Source organism: Vipera ursinii, assembly GCF_947247035.1.
Source record: "Vipera ursinii genome assembly, chromosome: 7".
In the NCBI taxonomy this organism is placed as follows: domain Eukaryota; kingdom Metazoa; phylum Chordata; class Lepidosauria; order Squamata; family Viperidae; genus Vipera; species Vipera ursinii.
The window spans coordinates 33807296-33827374 of NC_139521.1; the positions used below are offsets into that span (position 1 = coordinate 33807296).

The 20079-nt window shown below is 40.2% G+C and overlaps 1 protein-coding gene across 2 annotated transcripts in view; it reads right to left on the reverse strand.

The window, feature by feature from the left end:
* The window catches only part of PDLIM3 (PDZ and LIM domain 3), a 31717-nt gene extending 16726 nt beyond the window's left edge, over positions 1-14991 (reverse strand). Inside the window, exons 1-2 of one of the 2 annotated variants that reach the window (XM_083367543.1) lie at positions 14497-14991; positions 1031-1182 (exon numbers count right to left, since the gene is read on the reverse strand). In XM_083367543.1, coding sequence (XP_083223669.1) covers positions 1031-1182; positions 14497-14589 — 245 coding nt within the window. In that variant the 5' untranslated portion in view covers positions 14590-14991. The remainder of the gene's footprint in view (positions 1-1030; positions 1183-14496) is intronic. The other variant, XM_083367544.1, reaches the window with a different exon arrangement.
* Positions 14992-20079: the final 5088 nt, after the last annotated feature.

Genomic DNA, 20079 nt, shown 5'->3' on the forward strand with positions numbered 1-20079 from the left:
ATAAGCATTTTATGTATTTATGTCATTACAGATTTAGATTGCATTTGTGTAGAAGTTAACTGGGATTGAATTTGAGGACACTGCTGTCCACATTGACCTATGTTAGTTTATGTTGGTAATTTGTACATTAGATCCCACATTAGAAAGTGGATAATTTTCAGATTACAGTATTTTTAACAATTCTACTAATAGAAAAAAAAAGAAAAAAAGGAAAAACAAACATATCAGGGTTTATCTGCTACAGTCCAAAACAGTAAGCAACATATGGCATAAGAATGATAAACAAAATTGTGAAAGAGTAATTTAGCAATACTTTTTTTAAAATAATCACAAAACAGGAAGGAACCTCATCCCTCAAATAGCTCTGTGTTTGATAAAGATATGTATAATGGAAAATTTCAAGCAATTAAAGCAGTAACTCATATTAAAGCAAAACTAAATGGAATTCATTTTATGTTATTGGTACGGGGAAGACAAACACTGGTTTGAGGAACTGGGTTCTTCTGAGTTAATAAATAAAACTGCCCCAAGTTTGCATCTGCATCAACAGTGGTTTTTTCACAGCAGTTCAATAATTCTTTTGACACAGATGCAATTTCACCAAATACTTTGTCTTCCACTTTGGTAAATGTTAAAAAAATTCTTAGGATTAATTGCATTAGAAAAATTGCAAGATATTAATCCTGATGCATAGTCACAAAATATGATTTATTACATGCCAGGGTGAGCAAGCTTCTCATTTTTGTGGTGACTGAAACATAAATTATGCCACCAAAATGAGGTGACAGAGAAACCAATAATGAGAATTCTTTTTTTTTAAAAAAAAAATCCAACAAAATCATTTATCAGCTTCATGTACTTAGAAAAGATTTTCAAAAATCAGAACAAAAAATCCCAACCACCCCCATGACATCATTATACTACAGACTACTAAAGTGACTTTTTTTAATAAAAAAGGGCAACCTGCTTGACCTATGGAATTCAAGGTCCAGATTTCGGCATTATAATCCTGTAAATCATGAAGAATTACCTCTCAATTTTCAGACAGAGTTGCTGGGCTGCTGCTTTAATTTTCTCCTGGGCATCGTTGTGAGTCATGTTCTCTGTGCTGTGACCATCAATAGCTATAATGATGTCACCAGGACACAGATTCGCTTGTGAAGCTTTACTTCCTGGTGTTATCTAAAAGAAAATCAGAGTAAGTTTTTATGTAATTGTTTAAGAGGTATATGTCCATTTATAGAATCTGTCTGTCTGCTTGCCTGCCTTGACATGTTTTTGCAAGGTAGGAATTACACAATAAACGTTTCTGCCATTAACACTAGTCTCTTCCATTTACTCAAATTCCTTCATCTTAAAAAGATTTAGATAAGTTTTAGAGTTAGTAATCAGCCATAGTCAGCAGATTTTGAAATGCTCAGAAGGCTCCAGGGGATAAAGAATTCACATTCCAATCAATAGAGGTAGCTAAAGGAAATGCACTAAGCATTTTCTGAACTACAGCCATATCTGTGGAAGAAAAATGTTATAGGATAGAAAATCTGGGTCTTCATTTTACCTGATCTTGGAAAATGTTTAGCTTGCTAAAGAAACAACCAGAATGTTTCCTGATTCAACAAAATTGTGGCTTAGTTTAAACCAAGATCAGTTTTTCTCTTGCTTATCACAGTGAGAAGGCATGACATGGCTAAAATTCACAGAATTGCTAAGGCTTAACATGGCTTTTTTCAATATTGATTAGTTTGATGTGTGAACCCACTATCATATTAATAGCTTATGTCATGAATGAACCATGGCACTGCACCTTATCCAATAAATGTTTTAGTAAATTCATATTATCCAATAAATGTTTTAGTAAATTCATATCTAGTCTTTATTAGAAGTCTGACATCTCAAAGTTGAATTCAGATTACTTTGATTGGTCCTATTTCAATAGACTACATATAGGACTGCAGTAGATATTGACTTTATGTCAAGTACTGGCTTACAGATGTCTATAATAACACTGATAAACATTTAAACATTTATATCAGCTTGGTGGCCAAATTTTCATTTGTTCTTTCCTTCCTATAAATCAGGGGTGTCAGACTCAATTTCATTGAGGGCCGCATCACCATTGTGGTTGCCCTTGGGGGGGTTGGGGGTGGCCTACTGGATGGGTGTGGCTGGGGTGGGCATGGCCTACTGGCCAGCTTGACATCACTCGCTTCAGGGGTGCCTGAGCAGGACTGGGGCAGATCTGAGGGTCTACGGCGGAGGGTGGGATCAGGGTGAGTGTTGGGACATGGTCCCTCCCACCCTCCATTCCTTCCTTCCTTCTGTTCCTTCCTTCCTCCTCCTGTTCTTTCCTTCTTCCCTTCCTTCCTTCCTCTGTTCCTTCCTTCCTCACTCCGTTATTTCCTTCTTCCCTTCCTTCCTTCCTGTTCCTTCCTTCTTCCCCCCACCCTCCATTCCTTCCTCTCTATCCCTTCCTTCCTCCCTCCCTCCCTTTTCCCTCCCTCCCACTCTCCTTTCCTTTCTCTGTTCCTTCCTTTCTTCCTCCTTTCCTCTGTTCCTTCCTTTCTTCCATCCCACCCTCCATTCCTTCTTCCATTCTTTCCTTCCTCCCTTCTTTCTTCCCCGTTCCTTCCTTCCTCCTTCCATTCCTTCCTGTTATTTCCCTTCCTCCCTTGCTTCCTTCCTATTCCTTCCTTCTTTCCTCCCACCCTCCATTCCTTCCTCTCTATCTCCCTCCCATTCTCCCTTCCTCTCACCCTCCGTTCCTTCCTCCCTCCCTCCTTTCCTCTGTTCCTCCCTTCTTCCCTCCCACCCTCCGTTCCTTTCCTCCCTCTGTTCTTTCCTTCCTTCCTCCCTTCCTTCCTTCCTCCCTGTTCCTTCCTTCCTCCTTTCATTCCTTCCTCCCTGTTCCTTCCTTCCTCCATCCCTTTTTCCCTCCCTCCCAGTCTCCCTTGGTGAAAAGGCTTTTTATTCTCTCTCCAGAGAATAAACTTCCTACCTCGCTCTCCTTCCTCTTGGCTTGTCTCTCCGGAACAGAGAAGGTAAAATCTTTTTCCCCCAGTCAACCTTTAAAAATTCCTCCCCAAGAGCCCTGCCCCACCACAGTGGATGCCGCCGGAGCTCCTGACCTTTCTGCCGAATCCACAGAGCTCTGGCAAAGCCTCCCAGCCAGCGCCGATCCCCCCCACAACTCCCCTCTCTGCTACCCTTTCTTCCTTCCTTCTCATCTCTTTCCTTCCTCCATGCTCAGGAAGGGATGATGGGAGGGGGAGAGATTGCCAGTGCTGCCATGTTGCCGCCTGTCTTGCTCTCCCGCTTGTGTGTGGGGGGGTCTGTCCCGGTGAAAGGAAAGCCTCATGGCTGCGAGGTTGGCAAGGATGGTAGTGGCACAACCTGGTTGTGTCCTTCAAAGCCAAAACATGCTCAGCCTAAGATCCATTGGAACCAGCAAGGAGCTGCCCTGCCCCCTGGGTGTGTGCACAGGAGATGGCCGGTGTCAGTGTCCTGGGTGAAGTCAGCCTGCAGGACAAGACAGCCAGCAGGGACACCGGACTCTGCTTGGACATGGACCCAGGGGGCGGGGCTGCCCTGTGGATTTAAGGATGAGCGCTTTCTGGCTTTGATGGACGCAACCAGGGTGTACATCAGCACCTGGTCGGCCTGGGCCGGGCCAAAGTGTGGCAGGCCGGTCCTTCACTCTTTCCAGAGCAGGTCCCCAGGCCGGATGAAACCACATATCGGGCTGGATCTGGCCCGTGGCCTTGTGTTTTACATGTCTGCTATAAATGGAAAAACAACAGATGCTGTAGATATCTGAAGATCTGCATAGAAACAAAAGAAATTCAAAATCCTGGAGCACTGGGGAACTACCAGAGGATTGAAAAAGAGTTGATGTGGTGCCCATCTTCAAAAAAGGAAAAAAGAACAGACCCAGGAAACTACAGACCAATCAGCCTAACACCAATATCTGGGAAGATACTGGAAAAGATAATAAAAAAACAGATCTGCAAACATCTAGAATCAAAGTTATAACTAGAAGCCAGCACGGGTTTGTTAAAAACAGATCATGCCAAACCAATTTCATTTCATTCTTTGATCAGGTGACTAAATTGGTGGACCAGCAGAATGCTGTGGACGTGGTATATTTGGACTTCAGCAAGGCATCTGACAAAGTAGATCACAACCTACTTCTTGGAAAGCTTAAAAAAAGTGGGATAGACAGCATCACCATCAGATGAATTTTTAACTGGCTGACCAACTGCACTCAAAGAGTAATCCTTAATGGTACTCCGTCTACACGGAGGGAAGTAAGCAGTGAGATACCACAAGGTTCTGTCCTAGGCCCAGTACTCAACATTTTCATAAATGACCTAGATGAGGGAATATAAGGTGCTTATCAAATTTGCAGATGACACTAAGCTGGCAGGAATAGCCAACACCCTAGATCAGGGGTGTCAAACTGCCAGCCCGTGGGCCAAGTGCATCATGAGGAAACCATGCTCCCATTGCCAGCAATGGGAAAAAAGTTCTGATACATTGCACAATGTCACGTGACGTCGCGAGTTTGACATGTCTGCCCTAGATAATAGGCTCAAGATCCAGAGGGAGCTTGACTTGAACACTGGGCCCTATTTAACAAAATGAAATTCAACATAGATAAAAGTCAAGTCGTACACTTAGGCAAGAAAAACCAAAATACACATATAGATTGGGTGAAACCAGGCTCAATAGCAGCAACTGTGAAAGGAATCTTGAAGTCTTAGTGGACAATCAATTAAATATGAACCAACAGTGTGCGGCAGCACCCAGAAAAGCCAATGCAATCCTAAATTGCATTAACAGAGGGATTTGATCAAGATCATGTGAGGTACTAATGCAACTCTATAAAGCCTTAGTAAGACCACACCTAGAATACTGCAACCAGTTTTAGTCACCATACTATAAAAAAGGTGTTGAGACTCTAGAAAAAGTGCAGAGAAGAGCAACAAAGATGATTAGGGACTGGAGACTAAAACCTATGAAGAACGATTACTAGTGAAGAGAAGGACCAGGGGAGACATGATAGCAGTGTTCTAATATTGGAGGGGCTGTCACAGAGAGGAGGGGGTCAACCTATTTTCCAAAGCACCTGAAGGTCAGATAAAGAATAACGGATAGAAACTGGTCAAGGAGAGATTCAACCTGGAAATAAGGAGAAATTTTCTGACAGAGAAAACGATCAACCAATGGAACAGACTGCCTTCAGATGTTGTTGGTGCTTCATCACTGGAGGCTTTCAAGAAGAGACTGGACTGCCACCTGTCAGAAATGGTGTAAGGATTCCTGCTTGGGCAGAGGGTTGGACTAGATGACCTACAAGGTCTCTTCCAACCTATTCTATTCTATTCTATTCTATTCTATTCTATTCTATTCTATTCTATTCTATTCTATTCTATTCTATTCTATTCCAATTCCATTCTATTGTATTCTATTGTATTCTATTCTATCCATTATTTTACAAAAAGCCCTACTTTAACTTTTATGGAGTTTAATCTATTTGTTCCTTGTATATACTTTTTAGACCCATGGTGATAAACCTATGGCACACGTGCCACAGGTGGCATGCAGAGCCCTCTCTGTGGGCATGCGCACCATCGTCCCAGTCCTAGGCCTTCAGCTGGGTTTTTTGCTTTAGGCCTCCGCCGCTGTGTGCAAAAAAAAAAAGGTTCAATCAATCAATCAATTTCAACTTCTCACGGGAAAAAAAAATATCTCGCCAAGTTGGAATTGATTGATCAAACTTTTTAGTCCCACCCAGCCTGCCGTTACCATTGCAGCCACACCCAGCCAATGGGCCACACCCACCCAGCACCCGATGATACATAAGTGGGTTTTGGGTTGCAGTTTGGGCACTTGGTCTCTAAAAGGTTTGCCATCACTGTTTTAGACTGTACCCTTTGTTTTCCAACTTACAAGATTTACACTAAAATTCTAAATTCATGCAATGATTTGTTTCCTGCAGTGCTAGCATACATTAATTAAGCCTGCATACTGACAAAACACTTATGCAAGAGAAAATCTTGAATAGTATAGAGGTAACAGATTAGTGGTAGAACACAAATAACATGTATGAAAGTATTGTAATCCTAATCTAACCATATTTGGCATCAGTGAAAATATTAGGAGGGTGGGAAAGTAGAAGCTGTTGTAATTTTATGAAAACTAGTATGTCAAAGAATACCTTCTGCCTTATTTTTCATTTTCTTCCAGAGATGAACAAACTGCCAACAATTTATCACACTACATCTCATATTAACATTCCATATTTTAAATATGTGCTCTGTGAAGTACTTACCTTTCCTGATACTAAATAATTGGTATCATATTAGCAAAAACACTTCTTTAACTTTTTTCTCCATAACTTGTCCCATCCATATTTGTTTCTCTCCTTATTTTTTTTTCTTTCTCCAAAACATTTTTGTTGCTATACAGTATCTTTGTACTGTATCTAAATAGCTCCAGCTCTTTGATAATTTTGCTTATCCTTTTTTAGTCTATGGTTATTTTAAGACATAATAACGATAACTGTACATAGTTTCCCACAGTAACCACACTGTTTGTACTAAAGCATTAGGACATAATCAGTGTTTTTTTTTAAAAAAAAAACCCGATTTAATTTTCTGATATTGATCATTAAAGAAAAATGGGAGAAGGAAGAACAACTTTCCAGGTGATCAGAGACTTTATAAATTGGATCGTCCAACTGCCAAGAGATTTATTGAAGTTCAAATGAATACTGTACAAACAAAGCTCTCCTACAGACATGTTATAGAAGGTGGAGTGGTTTGTGGGCAAGGACAGTTCTAGTTTCAGGCCTCTGACGTTTAAGAGAACTCAAACTGGACATAACTTCTCAATTTGGATATTATGAGAAATTATCTAAAAAATCAAAGCATCTTAGTGCACATACTAATTTAAATAAACCCATGCATTTGAACTGGGTTAGTATTCGGAATGATATTTCATTTCAAAATTCTTTGAGGTTACAGGAGAAAATTAATAAGAACGGATAATCAAGTGGCAGCTCAAGCAGAAGTGCTAGAAAGCAAGAGCTTTTGAATTTATTCCTGAGCAGATATTCAGATGTTAACAGAGGTTTAGAGGTCTCTCCCCACACTAGGTTTTTAAAAATACATATTGGAAAATCAGCTTCTGCAAATTGGTCCTTAATTTTTTTGATGAGTAGCTTGGGACTAGCTTCTTCCAGGAACCCATTTGATTCTGTTTCTCTCCCACTCCAAGATAAAGTTCATTTCCCTGTGTTGTGATCATTCCTTTTTAAAGGGCCTTTAAGAGTTCCAAGATTTTTTTTTGTTTGTTTCTTAAAGCAAATATGCATGGAAGCATCTCTGGCAAACAGTACTGTCTACCGTACTTAAGTGAGTCATTGCTTGGTTTTTCTGTAACTATAAACTTTTAGGAAGTTCCAAGCCAAATCTGATCTCTAGCAGGGATGGGAAAACTGGTGCTTTCCACATTTTGAATTTCAATTCCCATGATATTTCTTTTTCCTTTGGTTTAGCCTTTGGTTAAACTGCAGGACAAAGCAGTACTTCCACTGGCATCTTAATTTGTCCAGGAGAATGTTTGGATAGGAATTGGAAACTCCCAACCCCCATTTTACCTCAGAATAACAGAGTTGAAAGGGACATTGGAGGTTTTCTAATGATCTAACCTCCTGCTCAAGCAGGAAACCCTATATCACTTCAGACAAATAGTTATCCAATCACTTCTTAAAATCCTCTAGTGTTGGAGCATCCATAACTTATGGAGGCAAGTTGCTCCACTGACTAATTGTTCTGTCAGGAAATTTCTCCTTAGTTCTTGGTTGATTTTCTCCTTGATTAGTTTCCATGTAATGCTTTTTGTCCTGCCTTCAGGTGTTTTGGAGAATAGTTTGACCCCTCTTCTTCGTTCAGCCTCTTTGACATTGGAACACTGCCATCATGTCACCCCTAGTCCTTCTTTGCATCAAACTACACATACCCAATTTCTGAAACCATTCTTTGTATGTTTTAGCCTCCAGTCCCCTAATCATCTTTGTTCTTCTCTGCACCCTTTCTAGAGTCCCATATTTTTTAATATCGTAGCAACCAAAACTAGATGCAATATTCCAAGTGTGGTCTTATCAAGGCATTACAAAGTGGTACTAACATTTCCCTTGATCCTGATTCTATCCCTCTGTTAATACAGCCTACGACTGTGTTGGCTTTTTTGGCAGCTACAGCACACTGCTGGCTCATATTTAAATGGTTGTACATAGGACTCCAGGATTCCTCTAGCAGTTACGACTATTGAGCCAGGTACCATGTATTTTATGCCTGTGCATTTGGTTTTTCTTGCCTAAATGCAGAACCTTATTTTTCTCATAACTGCTTTTCATTTTGTTAGATAGGGCCCAGTGTTCAAGTCTGTTGATATCCTTCCATATCTTGAGCCTATCTTCTGGAATGTTGGCTATTCCTGCCAGCTTGATGTCTGAAAATTTGATGAGCTCCTCATCTCTCCCCTCACCTAAATCATTGGTAAAGATATTGAAGAGTACCTCAAAAGATCACAACCTTACTGCCAAGAACATGAAATCAAAATGTCCATTTTCAGCTGCTTTCCATGTTTCCAAACAAAAGGCAAAACAGGTGCTTTTAGCTTAGGCAAGACCAAAGATAGCCATGCTGCTGTTTTAACCTTCCACTCCATCACTTTTGGTCTGCCCTATTATGGTGACAGCATGGTATCTCCAGCTCATTACTGGGACATCTTTTTTAAAAAAGTTGCCCAACATTGCTCTAGGAAGATGCATGGCTAAGCCTAAGGAGAAGTTTTTCAGAATATTTTTGTAAGTAATGCTTTTTGAAAATAATGGCACTTACTTTCAAGTAAACATCATCAGATAAATCTGCCAGTCAATTTATCAAAAACTTGCACATTCTTATTGCTAAGAAATGAAGAAATGAAATATATTCTGGGTAGTTTTGCACAGTGGTAGCTTTAACTCTGAGAGGCTTAACTTCAGTCAAGTTAGAAGATACCCACTGGCTTCAGTAAAGCTTGATCCAATAAATTACTCAGCTTTAGCATCACACAGTAAAGATGTTACAGTAATGGATCGGCCTGAAACTGTCTATAGCAGGGGTGTCAAACTCGCAGCGTCACGTAACGTGTTGCGATGTATCATGACTTTTTTTCCCATTGCCAGGAATAGGGTGGTGCGGTTTTGGCATGATGCATCCGCCCTGTGGTCCGGCAGTTTGACACCCCTGATGCATTTAGGTTGGCCTTTTAAAAAAAATGTTGCATAATTATGCAAACATGAAAAACCATTGAACAAATGTTAATGGCAAGCAAACAATATTAATAAAACAGCAGATATTATCTTTACACTTGTTTTTCCTTGTACATATGATTTGCAGGTCGTTGAGGACCTCCAAATGGGCAACTAATAAATCTTCTCATGCAGCTACTTGTCCATGGAAATTCAGAAAGTTTGTTTTACACTAATTTGCTGTAAATGCAGCTAACTCTTTTTTGTTGATATCACTTTAAATTTTACTGTGTGTACTATAAACAAATGCCAAGTAGAAGTCAGACATGGCTAAATATTTTTCCTGAGAGATAATGGGAAGTATTTTAATTCCATAAAAGGAAATTCAGCCCCTAAACACCACAATCTCTCCTATTGTTTTAAACTTAACCTTTGTTTCCTTTTTCCATGGTAGATGCCAAGTGTGTGTGTCAGAGCAGTTTAGGAGTGCCTCTGTGCATTTTAAGGAGGTTAAGCTGTTTAGACAGAGAAACTTTCTGGGAAACAAACGGCAAATTATTTAGAATGCCATCTCATCTTTTTTGTATTAGACTTAATTTGGCAATCCCATGCGTATTTCCTGAGAAGCCAGCCACAGGAAGTTCAACTGGTGTTATTCCAAAGCAGAAACAGAGGTTTAATTTAATTCTTCAAATACAAAACGAAAAGCTTTTGTGGTATCTTTTCTAAAATACAGCAAGCCTTCACAGATGGCAATAATCCCTCACCTCTTTAAAGACTACTTATAGAGACTGCTGTTCTGCAAATAAATAGGGGACCCTTTTATAATACTATTTGGTGACATTAATATGCTAATAAGATAAATGATATCAGAAGTTTGGGACTGTTTCTACTTGATTTTATTGATAAAGGTACTACTCATATTATTTTTCAAAAATCCATTCCATAAAAGTCACTAGTTAGGATTAGAGTTTGGGCTTGACTTATCTACAGGACTAGGTGGGATAAAAAGTCAAATCCGCTATTAGAAAAAATATTTATTTCTATAACACACTTTTTAATCCCAGAAACTTTCAGGTTTGTGACCAATTAAACATTACCTAGTGAGGTAGGAAAATGACAATACAATACAAACAGCATCAGACTACTGACAAACTGTAGCTATTGGCTACATAAAAACAAGTACGGTATACAGAACTGTATATAAAAGCTAAACAACAAATGAGATATTAATATTGAGGAGTCTTGTCTGGCTTTTGGCTGTCCCCAAAGTCTTGGGACTACAATTCTCCCATTTCCTAGCTTTGATCATTCTAATAACACTTATAATTTATTTTCCAGTGAACTTTATATCAAGATCAAGATAACAAATGAGATATGCATTTCTGAATTCGGTCATCTGTTGAGTTGTGCTATTTGAGATGGGGGTTAATTAGGTCAGTATGCCAAGCCCTTGAAGAAGATATTGCACAGTGATGTTTCTGGGCTGGCCCAAAAAGTTTAGGGAAATGTGGTCAATGGAACCATTGCAAAGTTATTTAAAACATTTCAATAGCGTCTGTCATGTCACACATCTCCAGTCAGGGTACAACACTAAATACATTCTATACAATTAAAAGAAAAATGAAATGATTAAAATTAATGAAACAAAACATATCAAATAAAGCAGTAGCCATGAGTTGTGGTACATGAGATACATATGCCAAAGAAAGTAAGTTTCCAACATGTATATCAACTCTGAAGCAAGGCTAGCACATGCTTATATCAAGGTGCTTCACAGAATGGATGCCAGTATGAGTGGCTTGGTAGCCTAATGATGAAGACACTTGCCCCCCACTCGAAAGGTTGAGAATTCAATCCTAGCTAGCGGCAGATGTTTCTCCCAGGGACCCTAGTCGCAAGGAATTTAGATCTTTATATGTAGAACCAGCTTGTGGAACTTTTTCAGTAAAGGTATTATTATATTCCAGGGATCAGCACTCTGCAAAATTACAAGTAGCAGTTTATGATAGCGCTCTTTCAGCCCCATGACTGACCTGTGTTTTTTTACAATCAATGTTTATCACCTGGAGGACATAAATGGAAAGCTGTATTTCTATGTTGGGTGCAAAACAGGAGCCTTACCTCATTAAGTAGATTAGTTTCGCACTAATTAAAGAGACTGAATGGAATGCACCTTCTACTCTCAACCTACTTTCTCACCTGCCTGCCTGCAATTTCGGTTCTCTAAGGCAGACAGGTAAAATTAAGATCAGTTTGAACTCTTCTGGTATTTTCACCAGAAGAGTAAAGTCAGCTGAGCCAATGAGAATACCTTTTGAATCAGCTTCATCAATATATATTTTTCTTAAATGAATCAAACATATTCTGGAGCTTTCTGTCCCACTTTTGAACTGGTTGTCAGAATGTGCCTACAAGTCAATTGGACAAGGGATAGAAGCCAACATTCCAGTAGCCATTCCGTTTCAGCTGTCTAAGCTGTTTCAATTCCCATGAGGGTCTTTGTCTGGTTTTGTGATATGTGACTAAACCTTAAGAGCACTAGGTCTTTGGATGCTTCACATTGCCACAATTTATTTTACCAAGATAGATACAAACTTACTAATTAATGATGACCTAAGGGAGTTCTGAGTCTGCAGACACAGGCCCTCTCTTTCCCTAATTTTTTTCTTGAGCAGGTGTGCACCCTTCCCATCAAAGTACCAAAATGCAGAAAGATGGCATTTTTAATTTCTAAGATCCCCATAGGGCCTTCTTGGGGCCTATGGGCTTTCTTGCAAATAAGGATTGCTGCAACTCTTTGCCATTTTAATTTTCACAATTAATTTGTTTTACCAAATAAACTTAGAAAGGGCAGGGGGAACTTGGAAGTGTCTATAGACACACAGGGAACAAATAGGCTGTGCCAGTGGTTAAAATATACCAGTGTTTACCAACTTTAAAATGTGCAGACTTCAACTCCCAGAAATCTCCAGCCAGAAACACTGTCAAATTCGGGAGAACCAGGGTGACTTATATTAGGCAGGACAAATTGCATTGCGTATACATTTACTGTAGCTCGGTCTCCCAATCTCCTGCTGCCATTCTGGGTATCTGAAGTTTTAAACAGATGCTCTTTTCCCGGGGGTGGGGGAGGCTGAAACTGCCTAATGACAAGGCTGGCCTTATTCATTCCCCCCCCCTCCTGCACTGCCTGGAGCCTGCCTAGGCCTCTTATTTGTTGTGTGTATATGTGGGTGTGGATGAGACGTAAAAAACTCACATTATGATATTAGATATTACAATCTGGATAGCTGTTTAATTATTAGGTGTTTTCAATTTCTGCCTGGGGGAAGGCAAATTCTAAAGGGACTAGAAATCGGCCACTTTTCTAGTTCACGAAAGCACTGGACATCCAGTGTTATCAGTTGCAGTAAAAGAAGAACTATAGAATCAGTGATGTGTTAGTCTCCAGTAGCCAGGAATCTGGAGGGAGCTGGTTAGTGGGAAGGGAAGGCAGGAAAAACCACAGCCAAGCCCTCAACATTTTATTACAAGCATTACTGGATGCAAGAGGAAGAGATATGTTATATGATTAAACAATTTCTCACTTATATAGGGAAGTTACAATGGGAAAAAGAATATTTTTTTATTTAATTCTTATACAAATCCTGGATTTACCTAGGCACAGCAAGCAGGGCAAAAAAAGAGAAAATCCTGCATAGAACAGGCAGTTAGAATCAAACCTAAACTCTCCTTCTCCTGATATTCTCTCCCCCACCCCAGTACTCCAGGCCTAAAAAGCACAATGACCTGTTCCAGGTTGGCAACTGACCCATTACAAAATAAACTCCTATTAGAGTATAGGGTTGCATTTCAACAGTCATAATCTAATTTTGATCCCCAACATTAAGGTGACAGCACAAAGTGCAGTGTTACCCCTCCTACCCTTCTCACTTGGACAATGCAAGATGTTCAACTAAATTTGCACTTAAAACCACTTATAGGAGTAGGTCCCCCTTGTATTTGACACGATGCACATAAAACAGGACTTGATTTACATTTATGTTTTTGTATCCAACCTTTTTTTTTACAAATAAGACTGCAAACATATCCAACACACCTTATTCCTATTTTCCCCCACAACAACCCTGAGAGGTGAGTTAGGCTGAGAGTGACTAGCCCAAAGTCACCCAGTTGGCTTTCATGGATAAGACGGGACTTGAACGCATGGTCTCCCACTTTCTCGCCTGGTGCAGAGGTTTCACATTTAGCAAGCATATCTGCATTGCAATGGTATGCGACTCAAGTTACCATCAACCCAGGCCTAGTAGGTTTCTTTCTTAAGTTTCCCTCCCTCCAAAAACAAAGCCCTGAATTTCCTGTATTTGCAGGGTAAGAAGCATTTTGTATGCTAAGGTATGGATCACTGCTTCCAAGCTTTAACAATACAAGTAGATGGAGTGAAATTTAAAGCAAAGCAGCAACAGAAGGCATTGCTTCATCCTTTCAAAGTTCTGCAAACTTAAGTTTTGCAATAAAAATGCAAACTCAGACGGCAAAAGAATGTCTTAGAAGGGAATCCCTGTGTAGCTACCAGACTACTCTGAACCCTTTCTTCCAACGAATTTTATTTTTTGAGGAAGGTTAAAGAAGGTAACACCTCTAGTTTTCAGTTCAGTGTGTTGGGAAAACTCATTCTCAGAAGTGTAGGGAAAAGAATATCAAGGAGATGGGGCTATTCAGAAATATCTACAAAATACTTAGTTCATCCGCATCAGGACCAGCCGATTCCAACTTTTGTAGTTTGTAAACCATGGTTTTTTTTAAGAGATTAACGTTGTGCCTGAACCAGACTTATTCTCTGCACTACAAACCAGAGGTTGATAATATATTTCTAGTGAACAGAAAGATCCACTAAAGTCTACAAAGTTTCATCACGGGTAGTCACAAGATGATTACAAACGAGAGGATGGTCAAATGACACCTTGCCATACAGACGTTATCTCCCAAAGTTACACGGGAGAACGCCAAGTCCCCTCCCTTTTAGACTTTTAAACTTGGAAACCAGCTGTTGACAATTACTCCTTTCTTTAAAGCAAAGCACCTGCAGCAAACCCAATCCGAACAGATTATTTTCGGCGTAAATAGGAAGGCAAACCTACCCGAAGCCCCTTTTCGACAGGAAAAGCAAAGAGCCGCGATCGGAAAGGACGTACCCGGGTTATAATTAATGGCTGGTTAAAATCGATTCCTCCCGACAGCCTGAAGCCCCAAGGCGGAGGTCCGGGAAGAAGCACGTTTTGTGGCATGCTTATGGCTACTCTGGGGGAACCTCTGCTCCGTCGACTTCGGCTCCGCTCCTAAGGGCGGTTTCGCTGTTACGCTTCAGAGTTGCCGACGCGCAGCTTCGCTCGGACCGCCGCAGGATCCCCTTTGCTCCTTCCGGCGGCGAGAGCACCTCTTATCTGCTCCTGGCTGACGTCAGCGGGCCCGCGTCCCCTCCGCCCCGAGCAGGAGGGCCAACTTTGGTCAACGAAATGTCGGACTTGAGAACTGGCTGGCAGGCTGCATGTTTGGCCGCTTCTCGGGAGTCTCCCCCGGCTGCGTTCGGGCAGCTTCGAGTTACAGCCTCAGATTTTGCTCTTTCTGCAGCCTGCCGGGCGGTGTGGTTTCCCCTGTGCCTCTGCCGGCAGCTTCCGCGTTGCAGCCCGACGTTTCGGGAGGCGACAAGATTATAAATAGTCGGGGTGTGTGTGTGGGGGGAACCGTGTGGGGCGTCGCTTAACCTGTAATAAAGGTCGTAGGGGCCACCTGCCTCGCTTCCTCTGGCTTCTCTGTTTATTTATTTGGATTCCACTTACAGTTGAAAATTGTAAGCTCCTCGGGGCAGGGTGTTCTTCTTTTGAAGTTTATAAAGATCAGACGTATAGCTAATGTTCCCAGCATGAATATTTCGAGAATGGGCAATTTGATAAAGCACTTATTTCTTAAATTAAAGCCATGAACGTCTGTCTACTAACAAGTTATTATTTATTCATGTGATCTAAACATGTTTAGCCATCCTCTTGGACAAGATGAAAGCTCAGATTTTATCCCATATGGATCTATCTTCCTTTGGAGGATCTTGGTGGGAAGATGAACTAATGGTTTCCTTATGGTCTGAATGTCACTCTTGCGAGCTCCAGCCAATCTAGCCATTGATAAAATATTTAAAGATTTGCACCCCAAAACATCTGGCAGGTAGTAAATAGCTTGTCGGATGACATCATGAGAGGTTGATTGTATAATTCTCCCTCCCCCCTTCCCAGTCTGCAGTTGTGAAGGTACTTAACTGAGAATAATCCCCATTCAATTACAAAATGCAAAATAGCAAACTATGGTAGAGCCATTCCACCACTGGATCTGAACTTGGTGCCTGTTGAAATTAGATAGATAACCTTTATTGTCACACATTAAATGGCACACAAAAATAAAATTTAGTTTCTTGCTCTCAGTGTACACATACATAGCACACATTTAAACATACTATATACAACACATGTATAGACCTACACCCTTACATATAAGTATCGTATAAATATTAACATAGCCCTATAACTTACTGATAGGGACGTGGTGGCTCAGTGGGTTAGGACGTTGAGTTTGTCGATCAGAAGGTCGGCAGTTTGGCGGGTCGAATCCCGAGTGCCGCGTAGCAGAGTGAGCGCCTGTTACACATCCCAGCTTCTGCCAACCTAGCAGTTCAAAAGCACCTAAAAATGCAAGTAGAAAAATAGGGACCACTATGGTGGGAAGGTAACAGCGTTCCATGTGCCTTTGGCGTCTAGTCATGCCGGCCACATGACCACGGAGACGTCCTCGGACAAACGCTGGCTCTTTGGCTTTGAAACGGAGATGAGCACCGGCCCCTAGAGTCGGAAACGACTAGCACGCATGTGCGGGGTAACCTTTACCTTTACCTTTATAACTTACTGAGTTAGACTGGGAGAAAATCAGTATACCATAGAGTTCATACTGGTTTTGGTTACATCCCTGGTTAATTTATGAAGAGCAAAAATAGCTCATTTGATTGAAGTAACCTCTCCTCAAAAATGAGATAGGATTTGTCACTGGCAAATTTGTCACTTCTGGCTGAGTGACCAGCTGATGTTATTCAAGTCTGGATAACATTTTCACTTATTTCCCTGAAGATTTAATCCTTCACCACTGTTGCTAGACCAAGGTGGACCATATTTCTTAGTTCTTAACAAACAGTAGCAGCTGCAGGACAAATATGGTGGCATGTCTTCTGTCTGCATATGGGATGCAAGCCAACACTTGAGCAGCTACAGAATCCAGTTAGTCATACTGAAAGTTTAGCCTCAGTTGGCAGATGCAGTGATTTAAATTGCAGTAGACAAAGCAAATAGTTCTTTCTCCCCTCCTCTATCTAATCTATATAGGATCTCCCTGCAGTCTCTTTGGTAAAAAAAGGTAGTGAATGACAGTAATTTTCTATAATGCAGTTTTACTTCAAAGGTCCTTGACACAGGATAAACACAGTTTTATCTGTCCTTGATATATGTGTATGAAACATGTATTTTAACAATTTATCATAACTGGGAAGAAATTGAGAAGTAACTGAAAGGCCATATACCGGTATTTTGATTATCTCAATTGTGGGTTCCAATTGCTGCTATACTATTTGTTTGTTGAATGTGATATTTATCATGCACACTAGGGAAGTTTAAATGATGTTTGGATGCTTGTGCATATTCAAACATTTGTTCTTCAATTTGAAGTGTCCTTAAAAACAAATCAGCAATTAGAAGTTTTTCAGACAAGAATCATGCTGCGGTTTCTTTTGTATATTGAGTTTTTCTATATATAAAAGCGAAGTGATATATGCAAAACAGATTTCTAAGTAGTCTCTAATTGTGGTTCCTAACACTAAAAAAATTGTTCAGAAAGAGTTCAAACCAGTATTTGTTTTCTTATTAAAATGAATAGAAAATGGACATTAAAACATGGTCCACTAAAATAAAACAAATATGTAAAATAATTTTTGTTGAAATAAAGAAAAAGAGAGAGAGAAAGAGAAAGAGAGTGAAAGAGAAAGAGAGAGAGAAAGAAGCAGAAAAAAGAGCCACTGTATCACAGGGCCAATGAATCAATATTCCCTTTTAAGCATCATATTTTTAAGCATCAATTTGTTCCTGAAAAGATATAGAACCATCCAGTAAGTATGAAATAGTAATTTTTGTATATTCTGGAATTTATCATAATTTTATAGAAATGTGACATGTATAAAACATAATGGTCTTCTTTGATGGTCTTCATTCCTTTCATTCCTTGATATGCATTCTTTTTTTTTGGTGGGGGATCCCTTCCTGCATTCTTACTAGTATATTCCAACAGGATGATTATTGATAAAGAATATGTTAAATGATTCATAGTATTGTAAGTTTGCTGGCTATGTTTACACTGAAAATAAATTTTAAGATAGTATTACATGAAGCTGTGGTGTTTAAAAAAGGCAGGATGATGGCTGCTGCAGGGTGACTGAAGCACCACCCCTTTTGCATGTATATCAGTGACTCAGCCTGCTTTGCTGCTATTTTGGCCTCCTCCCACCCCTGCCTGACACTGCTATCTTTCACACCAGAATAGCAGATTGGAAAAGTATAATGTGTATCAAGAATAAGTTCGATGTCCAATGTCCCAGCAATGGAATTAAATGTCTGGGTGGAGTTGCAGCTGAACATGTACAGTAGATTAGCCATTATTAATTTTAAACAGTTATCACCTCAAAGAGTAATTGCATTGTCACATCAGCTATTAGGGAAACTCATTTGCTTCATCCGATTAATGGAGTAATTTCTTATAAAAACTATTTTATCCATTTAAAGGGTGGAGGAAAGGAGAGGGGAAGGCAGTTCTGAAGATTGCTTGAGGAGCCAGGAGGCACCGAAAAAAATATTGCTTGATGTTTTAATCAGAATAGTAAACTCTGAGCTGACTGACAATAGTTCTCCTTTCATCATAATTTAAGTGATGGACATTGACCCTGCCTCTCCTGCTGGCCCTTCCTTTCTGGGTTTTACTGCTCCTTTGTTCTCTTTTGTCTCAAGCATCACTTGAAAAAGCAAGTTAATGTGTGTCCACCTTCAGTACAAGGGGAAGATACCCGAGCTTGCCACTTGAAATGCCATATAGCATATATACTTATGTAATAATTCCACAACCTGAAATTTCTGTAAAGAAATTTTTAGTTAAATAAAGATGCCACATAAAAATGTCTGTCACTCTTCTAGGAATAGTAAAGTGTATATATAGGAATAGGCTGTATATGTAAATTACTTTAGGGAAGTAAACACTTACTGTAGATGTGAGGCTGGCTCAAAAAGTGGGAAATAACAGGTCAAAATGCTGTTGGGTCTTTTCTGATTATGTCCTTAAAATGTGAAAATGGTTCACTTTTAGCCATTGGAAAGGGTGTTGGCTAAGAAGACTATTGTGAAACATCCCAAAAATGCAAAAAAAAAAAAAAAATGAAGAAGAATGCACACTATGTTTGAACTTGTCTTTATGCTATTGCATTGGTACTGTGTGCATTTAAGTCACAGTGCTGCCAAAATTAAGCCCTTTGCAAAATTATATCTTCATTTAACCATTTGTTCAATCTTTGAATGGATGTTTATGGCAGAGATAAATGCTTCATTTTTCTATCAGATCAGGGTCTGCTTCTCTTTGTTTCTTATTAGCCCAATTGGTGAGATGAATTCTATATAGCTATTCTAAGCTATTTAGCTTAAATATGTCTTTCCCAGAGAACTAAAATATCATTTTTCTACTTAATGTTTTTAAATTAAATGTATAGTCACTGTTTTCATGGAGAGAATGTATTATAACAAATTTAATTATCTATAGAAGCCAAAGTGATTTCCATATACTTCAATTCATGTTCATAACACTCTGCTTCAACTTCAGAATTATTTTGAGACATAAGTCTTACCAGTGATTTTTTTCTAAAAAAAAAGGTGCCAGAACTCAGAGGTGCTGTCACTGGGAGTGATGCCGGTGTCTTGCTATGGCATCGCCGCCCGTCCTTTGCACCCCTACCTCTGCGGCTCAGAGCTACAGGCCACAGGGATTCCCCTCCCCACAGCTGCCATGGGGATTCCCCTCCTTGCAGTTGCCACGCCACGGCCTGTGCTGAGCCCCCACCCAGAGTTGCTCTGAACCCCGACCCAGAGCTGTGTTCCTCGTGGCAGCGGTCTCCGGCGTCAAACAGCTGATGGCCTCTGGCACCAGCAGTCATTCACTTACTGCCTCGTCACTTCCAAATGCAGTAAGTGAGCGAGTGAGCAAGTGGCGTTTGGAAGCATTTGGAAGCGATGGGGCAGTAAGTGAGTGAGTGAATGAGCAAATGGCGTTTGGAAGTGACGGGGCAGTAAGTGAGTGAGTGAGCAAGAGGCCTTTGAAAGAGACAAAATGAGTGGGGGAGAGACTGAATGAGGTGCCTTTGAAAGAGACGGAGGAGTGAGTGAGAGCGACTGGAGGTTTTTGTGAGCAAAGTGTGAGTGAGTGATGGGGCTTTTGCGAGCGAAGGTGTGAGAGAAAAAGGGAAAAGTGAGGGGGAGAAGGGAAAAAGAAAAGGCACTTACTTCTGACTTCCTCTGTTGCAGGAGTAGAAGGAAGCATTAACATTGAACCTCAACTTTTTGCTTTTCTATAATATTATAAACTAGCCATTTCTATAACAATAAATGAATCTAACAAATGAAACCCAAAATACCCCCCCGTTTTTTGGTCATCAA